Here is a 27,254-nt window from a genome sequence, read left to right as displayed (position 1 = left end):
TTGTCCATCGCAAAGAGGATCTCACGTGTCATCCATTTTTGTTTCCCAGCCTGTTTTGTATTACTGATGTTTTCTCTAGTAGCTTCAAGTAGAGCCTCTTATTTTCCAAAAATTGTCAACACTTACCTTTTTCTTGTGAATTACATTTACTTTTATATTTTCTTTCACCTTTGTTTTTCTATTGCCTTTTCACTGAATAATTTTGTATTTCTTTCATCTCACCTAATATCAGAAATGTTGGGATAGTGAATCTTTGATACACAGATCAAAATGACTTTAATAACAATCGTAACATTTCAATATCATAGCTCCAGTTATGATAAAGTAAACAAATCTAATGGCTCATCTATGCCCATCATGATACTCAGTATTTGATAGGAATATTAACAAATGTAAATAATATACTAATAACCATATTCAATTCCACTACAAAAATCCTTAGGTAATCATGGCATTACATGCCATTTATCGAACTTCTTGTGCACAAATGGAATTATTATAAGTAAATTATTAAGTTCAATAAAATTTACTTTTATTATCACCATTATTTACAATCAAAGCAGTTGTTATTCAATTACATTTGTGGCAGGTAGCACATGCAGTAACAGTAGCAGCAGTGAGAATGACAACAACAAACACTGCTTGCAGCCTAACTGCATATATACATAAGATGGCAATATTTAAAATCAGATCAAAGTGGAGGGAAAGTGATATTCAGTATATCAATACAGCAGTAGTATTTCAATTAGATACCCTCTATCAGAACATCAAATCTGTATCAATACAATTAAATATTTACAAATACCAGGAGTATAAATATACAATATACACTGCCCTGTGAAAATCTGTTTTGATTTACTTGAGGCATCATTATTGCTTATACAATACTAGCCCCATAGCTATTTTCCAGCACAAACATATATCAAGGAATGTGATACCATTTCCCTTTCAATCTGTTAAAGAAAATGGCTCTTCGAAATCCAGTCAGTCTTAAAATGTGAATCTCCATATATGGACATTTAGATTACAAGCATTTTTTTTATCCATTGTGTGAAACTTGAGTTTATTTTCATTGATGCAGCTGCTAGTGATTCTATGCAGTTCTAAATTGATTTCAACAGTATGTTACTATGCACTACACAAAAGTTTGGTATGAGAAAGTGACTGTAGCTTTAGATCATAAGGAAATCTTAATACTGTGCAACATAATCATCTCATTAATGTACTTTGCCATATTAATAATGAGAACCAATATTGTTAGGTTCTCTTTTCATCAGTCATTTTTACTGAATATTTTCTTCTCTAACAGCAAAACCTCATTAGTACTTAACAACCATATGAAATACAGCTGCTATCCACAAATTGGTATCACATACGAATGACCGTCTATTTTACCTGGTTTCCTATTAATTAATGTGAATGTTGGACAAGTTCACATACAAGACATCTGCACAGATCCACAGTGTATTATTCTTTTATTATCTTTCATAAGGCTAAATTTTGTTGCCACAATAATACCACAATTATTATATGTATTATTTGACACAGAGTGCAAATATGTGTTTTAAAATATTGACATTTTGTTTAGAAAAGCTCAAGAGACTGAAAATACAGAGGAGGTGAACTTTCAGCATTTGACAAATTCCCAGCCATTCGAGTATCATTCCACAATACCCACCCCAACTGCTGATGCACAACTTGAGGCAGAATACTAGTTGCATGTGTGTAATAATCTATCAGACAGAAGGACAAAATATTTCTACCACTATTTTATATGTTTTCAATGTGATGAAACTTTAATGTTCCAGCACTGCAAAACTTATGAATCATTTTCTTTCAACACCTGAGTGAAACATCCATATTTGTATATCCATACAATAAAGTGAAACAGCTTGTTACAATTTATTAAAAGTATACAATATTGCACAACTGTTTTTGCACACATTCAACTTGAAACCATTAACAACAAATTTAATACATACAAGATATACACTCGAGATCAAGAATAGACCTAACTCTACAGTCACACAGTATGGTAACACTATAATAACAAACAGCATTTTTTTTCACACCTACTTTGATAATTTTAACTGAAAAAATAAGACGATGTACAATTATAAATTTCAGTCTCTTGTCACACCAATAATGGTTAATATATAGAGGAAAATGTTAATGATATCCAGGTACAAATTTAAAGCTGCAAATATATATTCCTCTGGGGAAATAGAATACTTATGCTTGCCACCAATCATCAACTGTGTATCATAAACCAAATAAACAGAGAAAATGAGGGCACCCAATGAGGCATAAATTAAAATAATAACCTTGCCTGGAATAAATATTGCTACTATACCAAAAATCATTAGTATGATGACAGCAACAAAAAGGACACCTCCCATTACAGTGAAGTCCCACTTTGTTTGGAATGCAAATACTGAGAGGCCCAAACACACTGCTGCACTTATACCAGCTGCCATAATGACCTGCAAATAAAGAAATTATTCTGACATCAATAGCAAGACAGACGCTGTAATTTTTAGTAATTGACATGCCTGCAAATTACATACGCATGTGGACCTTCCCTTAGCCCATACAACCCTCTTAAGTAATCCTTAAGTTATTCCTACTGGTCACATATTCATGTAATATTTATCCAGAGCTAATTTATTGATTGTCTCCTCTCACTACTCTTCACTTGTCACATCAACAATTCTGTTTATTTTATTATTAAAATTATTTTTGCATTACATACAATTATGCCGATTCTGTGTATCAGTTTCTCTAGTTACTGAAAATCTGAGTTTAGGGAAGATTTTTTTGTGTGCATTTGAGTAATAACTGAAATATTATCACTAATCAGCAAGCATTCAAATTCCAATACAGTGCGTGAATGTTATCAAGAACCACAATGGCTAATTCAGCATTATAAAGTCACTTGACACAACCAGTTACTACTAAGTGGAACTTTTCTGTAGTTTTAAAATGTTCCACTGGAACATGTATCTGATATGACAAAATTTCAGCAGCACATCAATACAGCAACAGGAACCCAGATTAAACAGTATTACACAGGAATGCCTGTAGCACAGCTTAGTACAAAGCAGTATTGATGGAATGAAATTATAATTGAGGAACTTACAATTGCTCCATGATTTTAGAATAACCAAACAACTCCAATTAAACAAGGATGTAATGAAATTACGCTCTCATAAAAATATGTTCAGAATAAATAAATCAGAGCTAAGTGCACGAGAACTAAATTAAGATGAGTATAATTAAACATGTTATGAGAGATTGATCAGAAATTATTTTACAGTCTTCAATTACCATTATTTGTATAAAATTACTAGTTGATGTTACAGTGTTGTGCTAGATTTACCACACAGGAGATTTAAATTACTTTTTTAGAAGTCACTTTTGTAATATATTTGCTTTAGTTTTGTGAAAATATCGTCATGAAAAACTGACACTACATCGCATTAGGGAAATAAACATGAGTACACTGTCACATAACGAAAAATCTACACTGTGAATGTATTTAACGGAAGGTATCCTTTACAAAATACACTAATTCTCCCCGTGGAATGCAGCATCAATTTGCCACGATAAGATGCACAGAGGTCAAAACACCACTGTTGCTATGAGAATTTTTTTTTAGGTTTGTCAACAGCACCTTTATTATGATATATATTGTGAAGTTAGGTGGCTCAGGGTCATGCGTCTCTACTCCCACAAACTCAATCTGCAATTATGCCAGTCTTATACTAAATGTCAGCCAAGAGTTTTCCACCTGCAGACTATTGATTTTCACTTTTATTAGTGTGGATAGCATGAATTACTAGTCCGCACCATCTGGTTGTATGCCAGGAACGAAGGACTCTAAGAAATGAGTAAATATACAACATTTAATGTCTTCAAGTTTTTCTGCTAAGGGGATTGGTCAGTTGGATGTTAAGGTACTAACCAGTGGGGTGGTCAGTCCCCCAGTCACAGGATAAGCCAATTGCATTAGTGACATCAGCCAGAAATCTGGTCAAATTGTTGTACGTGGAAGTGGGAAAAATGAGGCACTGAAAGCAATACTGCTACCAGAGATGAGAAATAATTTCACATAAGTGGGAACTACAATGGGTCAGCCCAGTCTGCTGGCCACAGAACAGACTACACCAAAGGAATAAAAGTGTAGGGCGAGGGGGGGGAGACGAGGTGGGGGGGGAGACGAGGTGGGGGGGGGGAGACGAGGTGGGGGGGGGAGACGAGGTGGGGGGGGGGGAGACGAGGTGGGGGGGGGAGACGAGGTGGGGGGGGGAGACGAGGTGGGGGGGGGAGACGAGGTGGGGGGGGGAGACGAGGTGGGGGGGGAGACGAGGTGGGGGGGGAGACGAGGTGGGGGGGAGACGAGGTGGGGGGGGGAGACGAGGTGGGGGGGGGAGACGAGGTGGGGGGGGGGGAGACGAGGTGGGGGGGGGAGACGTGGGGGGGGGGGAGACGAGGTGGGGGGGGGGGAGACGAGGTGGGGGGGGGAGACGAGGTGGGGGGGGGGGGAGACGATGGAGGGGGGGGGAGACGATGGAGGGGGGGGAGACGATGGAGGGGGGGGGGAGACGATGGAGGGGGGGGAGACGATGGAGGAGGGGGGGAGACGATGGAGGAGGGGGGGAGAGGATGGAGGAGGGGGGGAGAGGATGGAGGAGGGGGAGAGGATGGAGGAGGGGGAGAGGATGGAGGAGGGGAGAGGATGGAGGAGGGGGAGAGGATGGAGGAGGGGGAGGAGATGGAGGAGGGGGAGGAGATGGAGGAGGGGGAGGAGATGGAGGAGGGGGAGGAGATGGAGGAGGGGGAGAGATGGAGGAGGGGGAGAGATGGAGGAGGGGGAGAGATGGAGGAGGGGGAGAGATGGAGGAGGGGGAGAGATGGAGGAGGGGGAGAGATGGAGGAGGGGGAGAGATGGAGGAGGGGGAGAGATGGAGGAGGGGGAGAGATGGAGGAGGGGGAGAGATGGAGGAGGGGGAGAGATGGAGGAGGGGGAGAGATGGAGGAGGGGGAGAGATGGAGGAGGGGGAGAGATGGAGGAGGGGGAGAGATGGAGGAGGGGGAGAGATGGAGGAGGGGGAGAGATGGAGGAGGGGAGAGATGGAGGAGGGGAGAGATGGAGGAGGGGGAGAGATGGAGGAGGGGGAGAGATGGAGGAGGGGGAGAGATGGAGGAGGGGAGAGATGGAGGAGGAGGGGGAGAGATGGAGGAGGGGGAGAGATGGAGGAGGGGGAGAGATGGAGGAGGGGGAGAGATGGAGGAGGGGGAGAGATGGAGGAGGGGGAGAGATGGAGGAGGGGGAGAGATGGAGGAGGGGGAGAGATGGAGGAGGGGGAGAGATGGAGGAGGGGGAGAGATGGAGGAGGGGGAGAGATGGAGGAGGGGAGAGATGGAGGAGGGGAGAGATGGAGGAGGGGGAGAGATGGAGGAGGGGGAGAGATGGAGGAGGGGGAGAGATGGAGGAGGGGGAGAGATGGAGGAGGGGGAGAGATGGAGGAGGGGGAGAGATGGAGGAGGGGGAGAGATGGAGGAGGGGGAGAGATGGAGGAGGGGGAGAGATGGAGGAGGGGGAGAGATGGAGGAGGGGGAGAGATGGAGGAGGGGGAGAGATGGAGGAGGGGGAGAGATGGAGGAGGGGGAGAGATGGAGGAGGGGGAGAGATGGAGGAGGGGGAGAGATGGAGGAGGGGGAGAGATGGAGGAGGGGGAGAGATGGAGGAGGGGGAGAGATGGAGGAGGGGGAGAGATGGAGGAGGGGGAGAGATGGAGGAGGGGGAGAGATGGAGGAGGGGGAGAGATGGAGGAGGGGGAGAGATGGAGGAGGGGGAGAGATGGAGGAGGGGGAGAGATGGAGGAGGGGGAGAGATGGAGGAGGGGGAGAGATGGAGGAGGGGGAGAGATGGAGGAGGGGGAGAGATGGAGGAGGGGGAGAGATGGAGGAGGGGGAGAGATGGAGGAGGGGGAGAGATGGAGGAGGGGGAGAGATGGAGGAGGGGGAGAGATGGAGGGGGAGAGATGGAGGAGGGGGAGAGATGGAGGAGGGGGAGAGAAGGAGGGGGGAGAGAAGGAGGGGGAGAGAAGGAGGGGGAGAGAAGGAGGGGGAGAGAAGGAGGGGGAGAGAAGGAGGGGGAGAGGGGCCATGTGGCGCATCGAACAGAAGCTGCAATCCTGGGTGGGGCAGGGAAGGGGGAGGATAGCAGGATATGAGTGGAGGGGGGGAGACGAGGATGGAAGGGCACTGTTTGGTAGACCATGTAGGAACGAGAAGATGGCTGGACAAGGATGCCAGGTGCAGCAGGAAATGGTGAGGACCGCAATGGAGAGGAACCGAGAAGGGGAAAAGACTGATGGGTGCATTGGCAGAAAGCACCACACAATTAGGGTGAGGGGATGTGAACTGGGAGGAGAGGACAGGAGACAGGGTGTGAAACTGTTGGGTGGAGGGTGGAAGGAAGGTTGGTTACTGTAGATTGAGGCTGGGACAGATTCATGAGTGCGGGATGTATTTTAAAGATAACTCCAACCTATGAAGCTCAAAAGTGGGTGGAAAAGGAGAGGATCCAGATGCCCCAGGTTGTGAAGCAACCACTGAATTCACACATTATGTTCAGCTGCATGTTGTGCCAGAGTTTGGTGGTGGCTACTGATCCCGGTGGACAGTTGGTTGGTAGTAATACCAATATAAAAAGGTGTGCAATGATTGCAATAGAGCTGATCTATGATATGGCTGTTTCACAGGTTACCAGGTCTCTGACAAGATAGGATAAGCCTCTGACAGGAGTAGACAAGGATGTGCTGGGCATGTGGATTCAGCAGGTTTTGCACCTGGATCCCCCACACGGATATGATCCATGTAGTAAGGGGTTCAGATTGGGGTGGACTAGGAAGTTGGGGATGTTTGTTGGGGACAGGCCACCACTTTAGGAGGAGTGGGAAGGATCTTGGATAGGATGTCATTTCAGGGGATGATAATGGATAAAGCTCTGGTGAAGGATGTGGTTCAGCTGCTCCAGTCCACATTGCTACTGTGTGATGAGGGGTGCACTCCTCTGTAGTTAGTTCTTGGAGATTGTGAGAGAACTGGATGTGTGGGGGGAAGGCCTAGGTCTGGGAGATAGTGCCTGTCTGTGAAGCCTTTTATGAGACCTTGCAACATTCTGGACAAGGCAGTTGTTCTCACTGCAAGTTACACCACTCCCAGGTACTATGCTGTATGGGAGGGGTATGCAGGGTTTGTTGGTGGGCTTAATGTGGACAGAGGCGTGGATGGTGTCATGAAAGAGGGAGAAAATGTCCAGGAAGGTGGCACACTGGTTTTTTTTTTGTTTTGTTTTAGATTTACTTAAATGTTGTGCAGAATAAGAACAATCTATCCTGAGTTTTTGAAGGTTGAGGACTATGAAGCAGGAAACAATGTGTGTGGACTTGTGTGGTAGAAATAATGGCGGTCAAAAAGAGGAAGGAATTAAGGTATAAAGGCTATATGAAAGTTTAAGAGTTCTAAGTACTCAGACTGTAATTTCAATGAGATTAATGTTCAGGCAGAAACAAAACAATTGTGAAATGAAATTTTAGTGGAAATCTATTACTTTAATTATATTTCATAAACTGCTGGAAAAGTCAGTGATCACAAGGCGCACCTATTAAACGGTGACTGGTTTTGATCATCACACGATCAGGATAAAGTAGGTAAAAAGATGAGGGCTGCTGGAAATCCTTGGGTAACAGAAGAAATATTGAATTTAATTGATGAAAGAAGAAAATATAAAAATGCAGTAAATGAAGCAGGCAAAAAAGAATACAAACGTTTCAAAAATGAGATCGACAGGAAATGCAAAATTGCTAAGCAGGGATGGCTAGAGGACAAATGTAAGGATGTAGAGGCTTATCTCACTAGGGGTAAGATAGATACTGCCTACAGGAAAATTAAAGAGACAATTGGAGAAAAGAGAACGACTTGTATGAATATCAAGAGCTCAGATGGAAACCCAGTTCTAAGCAGAGAGGAGAAAGCAGAAAGGTGGAAGGAGTATATAGAGGGTCTACACAAGGGCGATGTAGTTGAGGACAATATTATGGAAATGGAAGAGGATGTAGATGAAGACAAAATGGGAGGTAAGATACTGTGTGAAGAGTTTGACAGAGCACTGAAAGACCTGAGTCGAAACAAGGCCCCCGGAGTAGACAACATTCCATTACAACTACTGACGGCCTTGGGAGAGACAGTCATGACAAAACTCTACCAGCTGGTGAGTAAGATGTATGAGACAGGTGAAATACCCTCAGACTTCAAGAAGAATATAATAATTCCAATCCCAAAGAAAGCAGGTGCTGACAGATGTGAAAATTACCGAACTATCAATTTAATAAGTCACAGCTGCAAAATACTAACGCGAATTCTTTACAGACGAATGGAAAAACTGGTAGATGCAGACCTCGGGGAAGATCAGTTTGGATTCCGTAGGAATGTTGTAACACGTGAGGCAATACTGACCTTACGACTTATCTTAGAAGAAAGATTAAGGAAAGGCAAACCTACGTTTCTAGCATTTGTAGACTTAGAGAAAGCTTTTGACAATGTTGACTGGAATACACTCTTTCAAATTCTGAAGATAGCAGGGGTAAAATACAGGGAACGAAAGGCTATTTACAATTTGTACAGAAATCAGATGGCAGTTATAAGAGTCGAGGGACATGAAAGGGAAGCAGTGGTTGGGACGGGAGTGAGACAGGGTTGTAGCCTGTTCCCGATGTTATTCAATCTCTATATTGAGCAAGCAGTAAAGGAAACAAAAGAAAAATTTAGAGTAGGTATTAAAATCCATGGAGAAGAAATAAAAACGTTGAGGTTCGCCGATGACATTGTAATTATGTCAGAGACGGCAAAGGACTTGGAAGCGCAGTTGAACGGAATGAATAGTGTGTTGAAAGGAGGATATAAGATGAACATCATCAAAAGCAAAACGAGGATAATGAAATGTAGTCAAATTAAATCGGGTGATGCTGAGGGAATTAGATTAGGAAATGAGACACTCAAAGTAGTAAAGGAGTTTTGCTATTTAGGAAGTAAAATAACTGATGATGGTCGAAGTAGAGAGGATATAAAATGTAGACTGGCAATGGCAAGGTAAGCGTTTCTGAAGAAGAGAAACTTGTTAACATCGAATATAGATTTATGTATCAGGAAGTCATTTCTGAAAGTATTTGTTTGGAGTGTAGCCATGTATGGAAGTGAAACATGGACGATAACTAGTTTGGACAAGAAGAGAATAGAAGCTTTCGAAATGTGGTGCTACAAAAGAATGCTGAAGATTAGATGGGTTGATCACGTAACTAATGAGGAGGTATTGAATAGGATTGGGGAGAAGAGAAGTTTGTGGCACAACTTGACTAGAAGAAGGGATCGGTTGGTAGGACATGTTTTGAGGCATCAAGGGATCACAAATTTAGCATTGGAGGGCAGTGTGGAGAGTAAAAATCGTAGAGGGAGACCAAGAGATGAATACACTAAGCAGATTCAGAAGGATGTAGGTTGCAGTAGGTACTGGGAGATGAAGCAGCTTGCACAGGATAGAGTAGCATGGAGAGCTGCATCAAACCAGTCTCAGGACTTGAGACAACAACAACAACAACAACAACAACACGATCATCTTAAGACTGTCAACCATACTGATGGACAATGGCTATACACGGAGCATGAACTGCTGAATGACAATAGTCAAATGCTACAACATTCAGCGCTTCCTGCTTCAGGTTGGTTTGGTTTGGTTTGTGGGGGTTAAAGGGAGCAGACTGCTACCGTCATCGGTCCCTTTTTCCAAATACTGAAAACACCCGCAGAGATTAAAAACGATCAACAGACGATAAGACAGACGACACAGAACAAGAAAAACGTAGACAAAGACCAGACAAGACAAACTAAAATCACACAGAGTGCGACGGTGGTTGGCCGACCATACAAACAAAAAGTGAAAAGCCAACCACCGAGAAACACATGGAAAAAAAAAATCTGACAAATCTTAGGCCATAGGCCAGAATCAACACAAAAACTCACACACTTACATTAAACAATAAAATCCCCCTGCCCGAATAAAATGCAGCACTCTGTCCGCTATGGAAGAGTCATCAGATAAAAGCGCAGAGAGCTTATCAGGCAGCGCTAAAGTCTGCCTAAGCACAGTTAAAAGGGCGCACTCCAACAGAATATGGACCACAATCAAGGACGCCCCACAACGACAAAGAGGGGGATCCTCACGACATAGTAAATAACTGTGCGTGAGTCGGGTGTGGCCAATGCGGGGCCGACAAAGGACGACCGATTCCCTGCGGTTGGCTCGCATGGATGACCGCCACACAGTAGTCGTCTCATTGATACGGTGGAGTTTGTGTGGCACGGGCACGTTGCGCCAATCAGTGTCCCATAAATCTAAAACTTTGCAGCGTAATAGTGCCCGCAAATCAGTCGCTGGGAGGCCAATCTCCAGAGATGGTGCACTTGTGGCCTCTTTCGCCAGGCGGTCAACAGTTTTATTTCCGGGTATCCCAACATGGCCCGGGGCCCAAACAAAGACCACAGATCTGCTGCAACGGGCAAGAGTATGCAGTGACTCCTGGATAGCCATCACCAAACGAGAACGAGGGAAACACTGGTCGAGAGCTCGTAAACCGCTCAGGGAATTGCTACAGATAACTAAAGACTCACCTGAGCAAGAGCGGATATACTCTAGGGCACAAAAGATTGCGACCAGCTCAGCAGTGTAAACAATGCAGTCAGCCGGCAACGAACGTTGTTCAGAATGGTCCCCTAGAGTTAGTGCATAACCGACATGACCAGCAACCATCGAACCGTCAGTATAGACAACGCCAGAGCCCTGATACATGGCCAGGATGGAATAAAAGCGGCGTCGGAAGGCCTCCAGAGGGACTGAGTCCTTCGGGCCCTGTGCCAAGTCGAGCCAAAGGCAAGGGCGAGGCACACACCATGGGGGTGTACGCACAGGGGCCCAGAAAGGAGGTGGTACAGGGGAACACCCAAGCCTGAAGAGAAGCTGTTTGACGCGTATGGCAATCGGACAACTCGACCGGGGCCGACGTTCTGGCAGACAGACGACTGACTGTGGGAACAGGACACGATAATTTGGATGCCCGGGCGAGCTAAGAACATGAGCAGCATAAGCAGCCAGTAATTGTTGGCGTCGTAACCGCAGTGGAGGGACACCTGCATCCACAAGTATGCTGTCCACAGGGCTGGTCCGGAAGGCACCAGTGGCAAGGCGTATCCCGCTGTGGAGGATTGGGTCCAGCAGCCGCAACACAGATGGGGATGCTGAGCCATAAGCCAGACTCCCATAGTCCAGACCGGACTGAATTAACGCCTGGTAAAGCCGTAGGAGAGTAGATTGGTCGGCACCCCACCTGGTGTGACACAGGCATCGCAGAGCATTTAGATGCCGCCAACACGCCTGTTTAAGCTGCCGAATATGAGGCAGCCAAGTCAACCGGGCATCAAAAACCACCCCCAAAAACCTATGAGACTCCACCACTGTAAGAAGCTCGCCAACAGGATAAAGCCGCGGCTCCAGGTGAACAGTGCGTCGCCGGCAGAAATGCATAACGCAGGTCTTGGCTGCCGAAAACTAAAAACCATGCGCTACAGCCCAAGACTGCGCCTTGCAGATTGTGCCCTGTAGCTGACATTCAGCAGCTGCAATGCCAATAGAGCTGTAGTAAAGGCAGAAGTCGTCAGCATACAGGGAAGCGGAGACAGAATTTCCCCACAGCCGCAGCGAGCCCGTTAATGGCTATTAAAAACAGACACACACTTAGAACAGAACCCTGTGGCACACCGTTCTCCTTGACTTGGGAGGAACTATATGAGGCCGCGACGTGCACACAGAAGGTACGATACGACAGAAAATTGCGGATATAGATCGGCAGAGGGCCCCGAAGGCCCCATCCATGAAGTGTATAAAGGATGTGATGACGCCATGTCGTATCATACGCCTTCCGCATGTCGAAAAAGACAGCGACCAGATGCTGACGGCGGGCAAAGGCAGTATGGATGGCCGACTCCAGGCTCACCAGATTGTCGGCGGCGGAGTGGCCTTTACAGAACCCACCCTGAGACGGAGTCAGAAGGCCCCGAGACTCCAGTTCCCAATTCAAGCGCCGGCTCACCATCCGTTGAAGCAACTTGCAAAGAACGTTGGTGAGGCTAATGGGACGGTAGCTGACCACCTCCAAAGGGTTCTTCCCCGGTTTCAGAATGGGGACAGCAAGACTTTCCCGCCATTGCGACGGAAACTCACCCTCGACCCAAATGCGGTTGTAAAGGTCGAGGAGGCGTTGCTGGCAGTCCACTGAAAGGTGTTTCAGCATCTGAGACTGGATGCTATCTGGGCCAGGAGCGGTATCAGGACAATCGGCGAGGGCACTGCGGAATTCCCACTCACTGAATGGAACATTGTACAATTCAGGATGGTGGGTGCAAAAAGAAAGACTCCGACGCTCTATCCGCTCTTTAATGGAGTGGAAGCCCAAGGGGTGGTTGGAAGAAGCGGAATTCAGAGCAAAGTGCTCTGTCAAGCGGTTTGCAATGACGTCAGAGTCAGTACAAACTGCTCCATTCAGTGAGAGCACAGGGACGCTGACAGGGGTCCGACAGCCATAGAGGCGCCGAATCTTGTCCCAGACCTGCAATGGAGTGACATGGAGACCAATGGTGGACACACACCGCTCCCAGCACTCCTGCTTGCGGTGGCGGATAATGCGTCGGGCTCGCGCACGCAGCCGTTTGAAAGCGATAAGGTGTTCGATTGAGGGATGTTGCTTATAATGCTGGAGCGCCCGCCGGCGAGCTTTAATCGCTTCAACGATCGCAGGCGACCACCAAGGCACAGTCCGCCGCCGAGGGGACCCAGAAGAACGGGGAATGGCAGATTCTGCGGCAGTAACGAAACCGGTGATGACCGATTGAACCACTGCATCAATGTCATCGTTAGATAGAGGCTCAATAGCGGCAGTGGAGGAGAACAAGTCCCCGTCAGCCTTATTCAGAGCCCATCTGCTAGGGTGCCCAGAAGATTGACACTGTGGCAGTGACAGAAAGATCGGAAAGTGGTCACTACCACTAAGGTCATCATGCACTCTCCATTGGACAGACGGTAAGAGGCTAGGGCTACAGATGGAAAGGTCAATGGCGGAGTATGTGCCATGCGCCACACTGAAGTGTCTGAAGGCACCATCATTTAATATCGAGAGATCGAGCTGCGCCAATAAATGCTCAATGATGGCGCCTCGACCTGTTGCCACTGACCCACCCCACAGATGGTTATGGGCGTTAAAGTCACCCAGTAACAAGAAAGGTGGCAGCAATTGGGCTATAAGAGCAGCCAGGACATGCTGCGCGACTTCACCATCCGGTGGAAGGTAAAGACTGCAGACGGTAACAGCCTGTGGCGTGCACACCCGAACAGCGACAGCCTCTGAAGGTGTTTGGAGAGGTACAGACTCGCTGTGAAGAGATTTCAGGACATATATGCAGACGCCACCAGACACCCTTTCATAAGCTGCCCGGTTCTTATAATAACCCTGGTAGCCACGGAGGGTGGGGGTTTGCATTGCCGGAAACCAAGTTTCCTGCAGAGCAATGCAGAGGAAAGGGTGAAGGCTGATAAGTTGGCGGAGCTCAGCTAGATGGTGGAAGAAACCGCTGCAGTTCCACTGGAGGGTGGTGTTGTCCATGGCTGAGAAAGGCGTGATGGGACTGGGAAGGGAGATTACGCCGCTGGGTCACCTGCTGCCTCCGATTTAGCACCTGTGATAGTGCTTTCCATGGTGTGATGGACCAGCGATATCAAGGTCCTCAGCGGACGCCAGTATCTCCACCGCATCCTCGGACGCAGAGCTGTAAGGTTGCGGTGGTATGGCTCCCACCTCGAGTTCCTTGGGCTGAGAGCTCTTCTTGGGTTTCTCACGCCGTTCCTTGGGTCGCACCGGCTGGGAGGGCTTCACCGATTCAGTCTCCGGGACGGAGGAGGATCGTGAAGCCCTACGACCAGCTGATTGCAGGCACTTGCGCCACTGTTGGTCGTCAGCCTTCTCGCTGGCGGAAACCTGGGAAGGGAGGGACCCAAGGGATCCTTTGCGAGCGTGAGAAGCCAAAGAAGTTGGACACTTCTCCGGCTTAGAAGTGGGGACGGACGTCCCCGATGGGTGGGATGGTGTTGCTCATGAGGTAGGTGGCGCAGGAGCAACCTGGTGGGTAGAGACCCCCCCCACTGGCGAGGGGGCAGGAGGAGTTTTACTACTCGTCGATCTGGCCACAATTGGAGAAACAGACGGGGCTAGCACAGGTGTTGTAGCAGCAGCGTAGGAAGATGTCATTCTCACAGGATGGAGTCGGTCGTATTTCCTTTTGGCCTCAGTATAGGTTAGTCGGTCCAGGGTCTTGTATTCCATGATTTTACGCTCTTTCTGGAAAATTCGGCAGTCTGGCGAGCAAGGTGAATGGTGCTCCCCGCAGTGGACACAGATGGGAGGCGGGGCACATGGAGTATTGGGATGTGATGAGCGTCCGCAATCTCGACATGTGAGGCTGGAAGTGCAGCGAGAAGACATATGGGCAAACTTGCAGCATTTAAAGCACCGCATCGGGGGACGGATATAGGGCTTAACGTCACATCGGTAGACCATCACCTTGACCTTTTCCGGTAATGTATCCCCTTCGAAGGCCAAGATGAAGGCACCGGTAGCAATCTGATTTTCCTTAGGACCCCGATGAACGCGCCGGACGAAATGTACACCTCGGCGCTCTAAATTGGCACGCAGCTTTTCATCAGACTGCAAAAGAAGATCCCTATGGTAAATAACTCCCTGGAACATATTTAAACTCTTATGGGGTGTGATCGTAACGGCAACATCCCCCAACTTGTCACAAGCGAGTAACCGTCGTGACTGGGCAGAGGATGCCATTTGTATCAGGACTGACCCAGAGCGCATTTTTGACAAGCCCTCCACCTCCCCAAACTTGTCCTCTAAATGCTCGACGAAGAACTGAGGCTTTGTGGAGAGAAAAGACTCCCCATCAACCCTCGTACAAACTAAGAAGCGAGGCGAATAACTGCTACTGCCATCCTGAGACTTACATTCCTCCCACGGTGTGGCCAGGGAGGGGAACGTTTTCGGATCGTACTTCTGAGTGTTAAACTGAGCCCGAGAACGCTTAGAGACTGCTGGCGGCTGGCCACCAGCGAGAGACGATGTACCACGCTTCATTGTGGGTCATCCACCCTGATGCCACCTACTCCGACCAAGGGCCCTCCCCACGGGCGCCACCCAGCCACGGCAAGAGCCACCTGGCAGGATGGCCGTTGCCCTGAGTCCCGATACCCCAGGAGGATAGGCATCTACTCCTTGGCATACGTGGGGAGTTAACGGTGCAGGCATCAGTAGAGCGAGCCCTGTGTTTTCAGGGGGCTACAACCAACAAGGTACATGGCGGCCCCACCACAACGGACTGGCTACCGTGCTGGATGTTAGGTAACATGTGGTCCATGGTCGCTTTCGGTGCAGAAAGAGGCACTGCACAGTGCAAGGTGCAATCTGCACGCAGAAACAGTCATGCCCAAGAGATGGAGAGCGGACAGGACCGCAATTCAACGGTGTATAGGCTGGCGAAAAGTCTGATCGTAAGATGGACACAATGCACCAAGTAAGGTGCCCTTCCCCAATCAGCTCGCTCTTCGGAAAATTTTGAGAGATGGAGGTCAAACCCAACAGGGGACCATCATATAAGGCCTCTTACGACAGGCAGGAATACCGCGGGCCTATTCTAACCCCCGAACCAGCAGAGGGGGCTTCCTGCTTCATTCACAGCCACTGTCCATCCATACGGTATAACATCTGAAGATGATCATGTGATGATCAAAACTGGTCACTTTTTAATAGATGTGCCTTGCAATATAGACTATTTTATAATTAATTTCAAATATGGTTTTGCTTATGAGAGAACTCATGTGTGAAGACTCGCTCTTAACTTTAGCACGAAAGCAAACTACTATCCACATAATACAGTTGTCGTTATGCCTTAATGATAAAGCCCTAATATTAAGTGTGAAGCTACAGACACATTACTCCAAGTACTCAGTAAATGCCAGCAGCATTCAAGTATTGGTGGTGATAACGAAATGCTATGTACAAATGTGTATGCACATTACCTCAACTTTAACAGAGCTGAGGTTAATTTTCTAATGTTTGTCAGGATACAACAATGATATGTAAAAATGGGAAGCACATTACTCTTCCCATAAGACAGCTGTTAACTTTTGAATGTATCAATATTTACAGAGAAGTTCCCAGTGTTCCTTACAAGTACTTAACTGCACCTCACATGGGTACTGGACAAACTTCCATGCAAGCAGGTATGGCTTTTAGTTAAATGCTCTGAGGTAGTCCAGCCCAAAATATAACTCAAAATATATCTCACATTAATGTGTTTTTACAGATGCATTTCTAACCATTCCCACATTGATTGAAATAATGGCTGTCAATGGTTTTGGTATGGTTCACCCCCAAGTCATGTTTTTTAGTACAGGTAGTAGCTACTCTTAAGGCAGCACATTAATACGCCTCTTAGTTCTATATATGTGGCGTTTGGTGGGGGGATGCCTTCTATAGAGTGCAACTCTTATGGGTCTCCCAAATGCTCTGTGTGTTCAATCAAAGGGTGTCTTAACAACCTCCACAAGATTTTCACGTTTTGGTGCTTAAATCTAAGTGGCTGAAATTTCACTTCAAATCCTTATATCTATATTTCCATTATACATCATTAATTGATGTTTGGACAGTTTTGCATTGTATGGCCAAAAGGATTTAATGAAACCATCAGTGTTTAGACTTTACTGAACTTTTTTTTTATGGAAACAACTTGGCAAAAGCTCTCTCTAAAATGTTAAACTACTGCAGATAATAGCGACGTTCCCTATAACAACCAGAAATAGGCAAAAACATTCATGCAAAATACTATGAATGAGGACAGACTTATTGCACTTGTGACATGTTCTCCTGAAGACCTAATGAACCATCCAAATTTCACTGAAATGGTCATAGACCATTTTGCAGTGCAGAAGGGGAGACTGGCTGAGTTAATTTACAAACCAACGTCAGGTACACAACAGTTGCATTAATAGGTGATTAGACACAAGCTCTTAATTGTAACTAAATAAAGCGCTTAAACATGGCTGACATTTTTTCCACCAATTTCTAATTTTCTGGAACTCTAGCACAACCATCCACACTAAAAATGACATTTTGGCAAGATTTTTAATGGAGTGCTTCATTTGAACTACATATTTTCAAAATACACACGCCTAAATATGAAACCACCAAATATGGTATGTTAACTCCATGATGTCAAGAAAACAATGATGTTTTATCTCGTGAACTCAAACACTGTGGATTGGACACATACAAAACCTTATAAACCTTAAGTTCAGAATGGAAAACATTGAGTATGCAGTGTAGTTAAACACTGCATTAAATATGTCTCTAAAATGCATCTTTTAGTACAATTGGCTGTGATAAAATGTCAGGAAACACAACATCAAACATCAGTGGATAAATATCCTGCCTATAGATCTTGTTCTGTAGTTAGCTTTTGGTGGTGTTTAGCAGTTGAAACAGAAAGGAGACAGTATGTAAACTATCTAGTGTGCGACACTGCCCAACCCAGGACCCCCTTCCCTTCCCCCATGAAATCTTGGTTGTTGTGACTGACTGATCTGAAGCGTAGCCTGAGATCCAAGTTAAATTCAATTGGTGAATGGGTAAATAGGCAAAGTTACAAGAAACCTAGAAAATTAAATTCACAGAAGGTGCAAAATGGCAAAGCAAAAATGGCTAGTGAGAAATGTGACTGTAAAAGTGTGGCTACAGAAAAAAATTTCTGGAAATATGAAATGGCGAATGCAATACTGCAGAAAAATTTAACATAAGACTGGCATCTTGAATAGATGACATGTCTTTAGAAATTTTTAAGCTCTTTGGTAGAATCATCCACACTAAGACTATCCCAACTGGTCTGTAAGATATACGAGACATGTGAAATATCCTCTGAAAGTAAGGATCCCAACAACAGATAAGTCAGATGGTGACATATACGAGTGTAATCTAATCATCAGTTTAATATATCATGGTTGCAACATGTCAACATTAATTATCTACAAAAGAATGGAATTACTGGCATAATTCAACCTGATGGACGAGTGATTTTGGTTTAAGGGAAATTTAGGAGTATGTGAGATTGTACTGACACTATGACTTAACTTAGAAGATAGGCAGGTCCATATTTATAGCATTTGTATATTTAGAGACCATTTAACAACATGAACTGGAACGTACTATTCAATACATATAAAATCCTTTCCAAAGATATGAATACATTGATGGTGGTGAAATCAGTGGAAACATAATGACGTGGAATAGCATCCCTGTGAACTTTTTAGGTATGCTGAACATTCATCAAAATTTTTTGATATTCTGATGTTAACTGGAATATAATATGGGAAACAAAAGGTTCTCTACAACATGCACAGAAATCAGAGCACTGTTGAAAGATTTCGAAAGATACGCACCGATTGAGAAACGGATAACACAAGATTGCAACCTATACCCCATGTTATTCACTTTGTGCATACAGCAGCCAGTGAAGGAATGCATGGAGAATTTTGGAGCAAGAAAACATTAAAACACTAACGTTTACCAATGACAATGTAAATCTGTCAGGTGGTGAAAGATGTGGAAGGTCAGTAGAGTGGATCAGATAATATCTCAAAAAATGATGCGAGATGAACAGCAATACAAGTAAAACAAAGGTACATGACTGTAACTTAAATCATGCAATGTTGATATAATCCAATTAGAAAATGTGACACTGAAAGCAGTTACCACATTTTACTCTTTGGTCAGAAAACAACTGAAAATGGCCAAGGAAGATGATAGAAAAGGCATACTGGCAAAAGAAAGACAAAAGTTTCTGATAAAGAGAAATTTGCTAACACTCAGTAGAAATTTAAGTGATAGGAAGCCTTATCTGAAAGTATTAGGGGTGTAGCCTTATACAGAAGTGAAATTGCATGATAAAAGTTCAGACAAGGAGATAACAGCAGCAGCGACAGCAACTTGTTTAGGAGAGCTCTCACTAATTCACATGCAGATTTTAAGCAAGTGAGATTAAAAATGCGATGCCCGCATCTTTCATGGTGTAATGAAGTGTAAATAGCATAACCATGCAGTATACTGGTAGCCCAACAACGCAGACTTCCATCATTGTCAGTAGAATAGGAATCCCAAGCACAATCCCTAATCCCCCAAACCTCAATCAATTTGCAGTCAAATTGGAAGCTCAAGTTGAAAGCCCGACCTGTGTACCAACATCCAACTTTGTATGTCTCTACATCACAGTCATATGACTTTCTGAGTAATGATGTGAATCTTGCATGAATATAAAGGTAGAAAATTCTAGAGGCAAGACCAAATATTAGCTTGTCCACATGAACCAAGGAAAGAAAGAAATTGCGAAGAAAACTAAATGCTGGATCACTGCTGTCTATCATTACTTTTGCCAAAATACACACACACACACACACAGTTAACACATTCTCTTTATACATATACACAAATTAATGTAATACAAATACTTAAAAACTCAACAACAGTACTTACTGCTTCAGCATCATAAGTCGAAGCAGCCACACCAAGTAGTACACTCTCAGCAATTGTGAAAATGAACAAGAAGATGAAATTCGTTGGAGCCTTTCTCCTTACATTTGTGCAGCAGGACATGGCTATGAGTGTAACAATCACCACAATAAAGGCTGCCCAGAAAATACCTTGATGTGTCTGCACATATCTCTTGGTTGGAAGATGATAAAGGAAAAGTGCAATGAAGGCAGTTGTCACAGCCAGCTGGCACATCAAGATACCATAAACTTTCCTGAAAGAAGAAAAATTCAGTAGCAGCATCCACTCTATTGCTACTAAACTTAGTAAGTTAAAGTATATAGTAGTCAGAAATGAATATCAAGACATACTTGCACAAAAACGTTATACACGTAAAACCAATAAGAATCTCATTTCTAGGTGATATTTCATATCATACAGCTAATTCATTTAAAAATATGCAACACTGTACTCTTTACCACAAATAATGTCACTAAGTTGCTCTTTACACATTAAGACAAACCTCCAACTGATAAATTTCTCACATCTGGGGAATTTAAAATGCAATATAATATAACTGGTCAGTTGGTTGGATGATTTGGGAAAGGGGGGGGGGGGGGGGGGGGAAGGGTGCCAAATAACCAGGTCATCAGTCCCACAATCTACGAAGGCAGAAACTATGGGAGGATCACCACCACCACCACCACCAGCAGCAGCAGCAGCAGCAGCAGCAGCAGCAGCAGCAGCACAGTCCAATCCAATCAATGGGAAAGAAAAATGGGGAAACAAAGCGGCAGAAGGAACACGATGACACCATGGCAGTAGGAAGAGTAAAGAACTGAGGGGAATAGTGCATTAGCAGGGGGCACCGCAGAGGTTCTATGCATGTCAGGGTGCTGGCACCACTGCCGACCCATCCCGATACTCACACCATACCACGATCATGACAACCAGATGAAGATGACACATAGAAAGGGGAAACAAAATGGCACAATAAACCACTCAAAACATGGGGAAAAGTAGAGAGCAGAAACTGGCCATTGCGGAGGCAAGTCCCAAGGCCTCCCAAACCATCACCAATGAAAACAGAAGGACTCCAATTCCAGAAGGAAATTCAGGTACTTAGTTCTGGGGGGGACTAAAAAAAAAAGACACATTCATGCAAGGGTTCTCTGCTCACATCAAAGGAGAGTGGAAAAGCATATTTAGTGTAGATGGCCAAAAGAAGTGGCTCAAATTTGTCTGTCTCCACCAGTAGGGAAATTTTACTGCCTGCATATTTAATTAAAAAATTCTAGGAAAATTTTCTTTGGGGCTATTTACAAGGTACACAGCATGTTGAAATGGATTTGGTTATGACCAGGCAAAGTATCACCAGCCTCTGGCAGTGCCAAATGGAGCTCCTACAGGGGAAAAGGACAGTTGTTTGACTCAGTTTTGTTCTATTTGAAGTCCACCTTGCCCCCTCCATGGTTGGCAGCAGCAGCAGAACTCTGTATCTTGGCTGGTAGTGGCAGTACCCACTGTTCAGGCAATGGGTCTGGGCACTGTTTGGAGACACCCCTACTTCAGTAATGCTGCTATAAGTGACTACATTTAGCATAACTCCTCCGATGGTTTCCCATACTTTCGTAGAACAAAAGGAGCAGTTGACAGAGTCCAGGAACACTTGCCAGAACCTTCTGTTGCTCTCATTGATTACGTGTTGAGCTCTTGGTTCTCACTACTCTAAAAGCTGTGAGGCTTTCTGCTATTGGGCAGAACCGAAATCATTGCAGAGCTGTACACCTGACAAAGATTGCTGCACCGCACTCCTTGGTCCACCAAGATATAAGGTGCCTTCTATGCAGACCTGACAACTTTAGGGCAGATAAGTCAGCAGCTTGATGGGTGACATAGGAGATGTGATCCACTCATTCCTGAATGTTGTCTCAGTTTTAAAACACAACCAGCTGGCTGAGAGGCATCCAGTTTGCTCTGCTACCATCCATCTTGGCAGCTTGCTTTCAAGGATTGGTTCATCTGGTAGTGGGAAGTGGGCACTGGAATGAATGTCAACAGCCACTGAACAGAATCTACAATGGCCCTGACATCATGAGTGTCCCTAAAACTAGACCCATGGTGCAAGCAGAGTTTGAGACCCACTGTATGTTATGAGCACTGAAGTCTCAGTGACAGAAATGTTTGGGGGAGGTGTTCTATAATATCTGTGACAGCCACAATCTATTGCATCTTGGGGTGCTAATGTATGGAGGGAGCTTTGTATAATATCTGTGAGAGCCCCAGAATCTATTGCATCTCGGGGTGCTAAGTACAGGCAGCATATGGTGAACCTTTGACTCATGTGAATTTCAACTGCAGGTTACAAGTCAGTAACCAGAGAGAGAGAGTGGAGGTGTGATGTGCGTTATTCATAAATACAGCAACCCTTCCATTGGCCCTTTCCTCAATCAGGTCACCCTCACAGTGGAGAGTATAGCCTCTTACAAAAGGGGCATCAATAAGGTTAAAATGTGTGTTTCTTGTGAACAAAAGTGTAGGTGATGTTCCAAGCTAAGTGTTTCAATTCTTCTACATGCATCCTAAATCCATTGATGTTCTGCTGTAGTATGGGGAAGTTTTTCTTTAACCCTGTCTCTCCACTGGGGTGGTGATCCAGTGACAGTTGGAGGCTTAAGGAGCTAGATGGTTGAGTCATACGGACTGTATTCTATTGTGTCAAGTAGAACCATTAGGACCATCAGACAGAATGATTTTTATGTGGTGCGACTGTTTTTAACCTGTCTTCTCATGTTCATGTTTTCCTTTAGGTTTGTTTGTCAGAGGAGACTTTATAGGAACGTTTGTGGCAGTGGCAATGCTGGCTTGTTTACCGAAGTCTGGTTGTTCAGATACCAGAAGCTCTACAATTTTGGCAATTGTGGCCTTTTCTGGTATTCTGAGGTTAACTATACACTTTGTAATAACAGCACTGTTCCAACTGCAATTACAAAAGCACTTATTAGCGATAGCACTACTAATCTCCATGTGTGTAGAAGTATCAACTTTCTCAACAGGCCTTTTGAGGGGTGAAGCAAACTAAGTAGTGAAAGTGGAAGGTTGCAATGCTTTATAACTTCTTTTGCCTCGTCATACAGAACACCCTTTTGTTGTTTTTAGCTCCCATACCTTCCTCTCTTCAAAGCAGACATTGCTCAGACAGAGTGAACCCCCAGGCAATTAATACATTTTGGAGGAGATGAACAAATGACTCCTCTGTCAGCAACCCTGCTTACAGCATCTCCCTTAAAGTGCTTAAAACAACACACTGGTTGAGTATATAGTGCACCCTATTTAAGCAAATCAAATCTACCTTGGTATGCTGTGGAAGTGTTGCACTCTGAATGTAAGCATAAAAGAATCTGATTTCACCAGTTTACCATCTACCCTTTTCTTCATATTTTATACTGATCCACCTTCTTGAGCCAACTCTTCTTTCAGTCCTTATTATGGAACACCCCTGCATGACAATACCTTTGCTTTAGTTCTAATCTTTTTATAGGATATTTCAATGCCATATTCACTGAGGCACGTAGCAGCCAGGTTTGTTGCTTGTTGGAAACTGCACATTTCAAACAACAATGTTGCATTTCTCAATCACTTTATAGATTTTACAGTGCCAGCAATGCCCTCTAAACCCTTCTGAATAAAGAAACTTTAAACACTCTAAAAGTAACCCCTTTTCTTTTTCACTATTAAAAACATATTCTGTCTAGTAGTGTGTGTTCCACGTCTATAAACTAAAGTATTTGGAATAATCTCTTCATCAAGAGGAATGACAACACGAGGCTTATTGCCGGGTTGGGTGTTATTACCCTTAAGTGGTACACCCATTCCACTGTGATATGTGACCAGACAGTGCCCTGCTTGCTTCGGTTAACAGTATACACGAGATCCAGCAGGTGCCTCACAGGTTCCCTGGTAATGAGTCTTTCACGTCAACAGACTTGCATCTCTTTGGCATGCTGCACACCTAGAGATAGCACATTTTTTCAAACAGAGGTTTATATCCTCTTAAATCCAGGTGATGAAGCCAATATCTCTGATTCATGTGAAGTATACACTCCACTGGCATGCTACACAGTGATCACTGAAGCATGCACAGAGTGCACAGTTACAGAGGACTGGTGACGGTTACAAGTATCCAGCTCAAGAAACCTAGGTTCGCCAAGCCTGTACCTACCAAATGAAGTCTGAACTCACTGAAGTACTCATGATTTAGAATGACCCAGGTGATGGGTGCTGTCGATTAAAAATGCCACAGATGCAAGTAGCATTATACCTTGGGGATTAAGGTTTACATTTCATCAAAAACAAGGTCTACAGAGATGGAACACGAGTTTGACTTAGGGAAGCACCTTAGCATTTTCCTTATGCAATTTACAGAAAAGAAAAATGCCAGTACATGCATTTGAACTGCCACCTTCCTGACACTGAAATTACTATCTTACCACCACCCATCTTACTCAATGCAAAAGAGCAGTGTATCTTACCGTAAATTAGTCAGTGTCTTGAGTGACTGCATTTTGTGATACTTATGATTGCGTTTTCTGATTTAATGAATTCTCTCGAAATAAATTCTTTTTAAGATGAAAATACACTACAATCCGCAGAATCACCTGCAGCTCATACATACACAAAGTTGTCAAGTTTATAGTCTGACTTATTGTGCCCAGTTGGTCATTTATGAACCAATCCCAAGCTCACTGTGCCCAATACATGATGTGCAGTCAACTTTTCTTATTTCTTGTTTTTATCATATCTAGGGTTTCCCAATACTGTATCAACATTTCACAAGGGACAGAGGTGTCAAAGTATGTAGAAAAGTATGTAGTCTTAAGACCACACCATCTAGTTCACGAACAGATAACTCAGTGCTGAAGTTGAGTCAAGGCATGTTTGTTAAGTTTAATTCTAATAGGTTACAATAAATATTCAGAGTTTTAAGCAGTGACAAAGTATGGCTGTACCAATTTGACTCAAAGACAGAATGACAATTTTTTAGTAACACTTACAACTGCTCTAACTAGAGCCTTGAGTGTCACAAAAACAATTTAGTCTCTTCTTTGCGATGGCAACAGGTATGCTGAAGTATGCCTTCCTCATTTTTGCAAAGGAACCCTGGAGATGTGTTGCAGGTGGGTTTGTGCATGATCTCCAGCTGTTAAATGCACCTACCTTACATGACAGCCAAAAGTTGGGGTGTTTTTTTTTAACGGGCAAAGGATCTAAAGCAGACATTCATTTGTCCTTTACAGATCAGATTTCATTTGGGTTACAGTTCTTTTTTCCTTTAAGAAGAGAGCAAGCACATATGTACATCATTTTGAGATGCTGACAGCACATGTGCTATGGAATATTTTTGTAAACTTCCTAAGAAGGTATATCATGATACCCTCACTAAATGCTGATGAACATGTTTAATGAGAACATTTTGATGAGAATTGAAGACAGGTTTCCAGAATGACTATCAATTTGAAGAGTCAGACTAAAATGAAGTTTCTTAACAGACTCAACTGGGATTAAGTCCTGATCCACAACATGTACCACGGATATTGGCATTCCTCAGCCAGCACTCCTTGGCAAGAGTGCGTCTCATAAGTCGCAGATGTTTCTTAAAATTGCTGTCAATTTCGTAAAGGTACAGCATATAATTTTACAAAACAACCATAATACTGTCATACTACTGATGTCAGCTTAAAAACTTTTTATAAATACAAACTATTTATATGGTTTCTTGTGTTAAAGTCTTAACTGTCAACTTAAAAATAAATGTAACATAAGGTGACAACTTCAGTTGGAAATTACATAAAAACTTTAGTGCATATCGTCTTTTATACATTCAAAAAATAATTACACAATATTATTTGGTTGTGTTTAATGTGGATGCCAGTATTTTAAATCAATAACAAAATAATTGTTAATGGCTGAAATTGCAGTAACTTTAATGCCACTGCAAAGATACCATGAATTTCAAAAACCATACCTGATGAAACCATGTCGTATTGTTTTTTCACTGAATCCAAAATTGTCTACACTGTCCGAAGTGAGAGGTTCATCTCCATAAGACCCATACATAGTTGGTTGTGGAGCTGGTGCTGCAAAGCCTGGAGCTGGAGGTGGCACGTTACCGTATGGAGGGGCTCCAGGTGGAGGTACGAAACCACCAGCTGTGTAGGGAGGAGGTGCAGGATAACCCTGCTGCTGTGGATAACCCGGTTGTGGTGGATAGCCTGGTTGCCCAAATGGTGGACCTACAAAATCCACTCATCAGTAACATTTCAAAGTGTCACTCAACAAAATTTGCAACGGCACTGTTTTTCTTGTCGCACATTAATATAAAAATGTACAACATAATTATGATAAGTTTCACATAATCCCTGCTTAAGTAAAGGGAGATCTTCCCATATTCAGGCAAAAGCAATTTCACTATATACACTGGAAATCAAGCTCCAAGAAAAACCATTTAATTATTTAAGATTATACATGTATCAGATGCGACACACACACACACACACACACACACACACACACACACACATTTAAACAATGCTAAGGTCACAAGAGCTTCATCGACTGATATTTAATAAATTACTAGAAACGAAAGTTTTCAGTCATTACAAATTCCAGCAGAAAAATATGTATGTGAGTCAATAGTGTACAAGCAATTACACTGTCACTGAAAAGAGAATAATAAAGAAATCCAACTATTAAAGCTCTACAACTTTTTGCCCGTTTGCTTTTCTCTCCACTGCTGGTGGCAGAGTGATGGAGGATGAACTTTTGGCAATGCCAGCCACTTGCACTGAGGAAACATCAGAAAAATTGTTAAATGTCAGAGATATCAAGACAAAAACTAATATATAACATGACAACAAATGCCCACAACTTCGTTCTAAAGTTAAAATCCATCAAATTTTCAGCATTTTTAACTTTGCTCATAAGATTGGTAACTATGCTCCAACATAAAGAGATACTCCCAAGGAAGTGGTATCTGCCTTCTGCTGCTCCAAATTTATATAAAAAATATATGAAACATTCTGAGCATCCATCTTACATTGTTTGAAGATGCTGCAATATACTGGAAGATCAAAACCAATTTTAAAATGATTACAAGGTATTTGTATGTTACAAATAGTGGCAACTGACACTCTAAACAATTAAAAAATGTGATGGAATCCACATTGTACTAAAAGGAATCCATTAAATTTCAGTTACTCAATAAAGCACACAAATTTAATCGCAGTCTATTCAACTAAATATCTAGGGATTACAATCATGAACAACTTAAAATTGGAACAATCACACACAAAATGGCAAACTGAAGACTGTTTTACTGGTGGAACAGTTAGACAATGCACCAAATCTATAAAGATATTCTCACATTGTGCTTGTTCATCCTCTTCTGGAGTACTGCTACACAGTATGGGATTCTGGCCAGATAGGACTGACAGAAGAAGTTCA

General features: G+C 43.9%; 1 protein-coding gene across 3 annotated transcripts in view; it reads right to left on the bottom strand.

Moving 5' to 3' along the window:
- Nucleotides 1-515: 515 nt before the first annotated feature.
- The window catches only part of LOC126353993 (protein lifeguard 1-like), a 41,151-nt gene continuing 14,412 nt past the window's right edge, over nucleotides 516-27,254 (bottom strand). For all 3 annotated transcript variants that reach the window (XM_050003300.1, XM_050003299.1, XM_050003298.1), the window contains exons 3-5: nucleotides 25,777-26,044; nucleotides 19,755-20,025; nucleotides 516-2,483 (exon numbers count right to left, since the gene is read on the bottom strand). In XM_050003300.1, coding sequence (XP_049859257.1) covers nucleotides 2,124-2,483; nucleotides 19,755-20,025; nucleotides 25,777-26,044 — 899 coding nt within the window. In that variant the 3' untranslated portion in view covers nucleotides 516-2,123. The remainder of the gene's footprint in view (nucleotides 2,484-19,754; nucleotides 20,026-25,776; nucleotides 26,045-27,254) is intronic.

This window comes from Schistocerca gregaria, chromosome 3 (assembly GCF_023897955.1).
Source record: "Schistocerca gregaria isolate iqSchGreg1 chromosome 3, iqSchGreg1.2, whole genome shotgun sequence".
In the NCBI taxonomy this organism is placed as follows: domain Eukaryota; kingdom Metazoa; phylum Arthropoda; class Insecta; order Orthoptera; family Acrididae; genus Schistocerca; species Schistocerca gregaria.
This window is presented reverse-complemented; position numbering and strand designations above follow the sequence as displayed.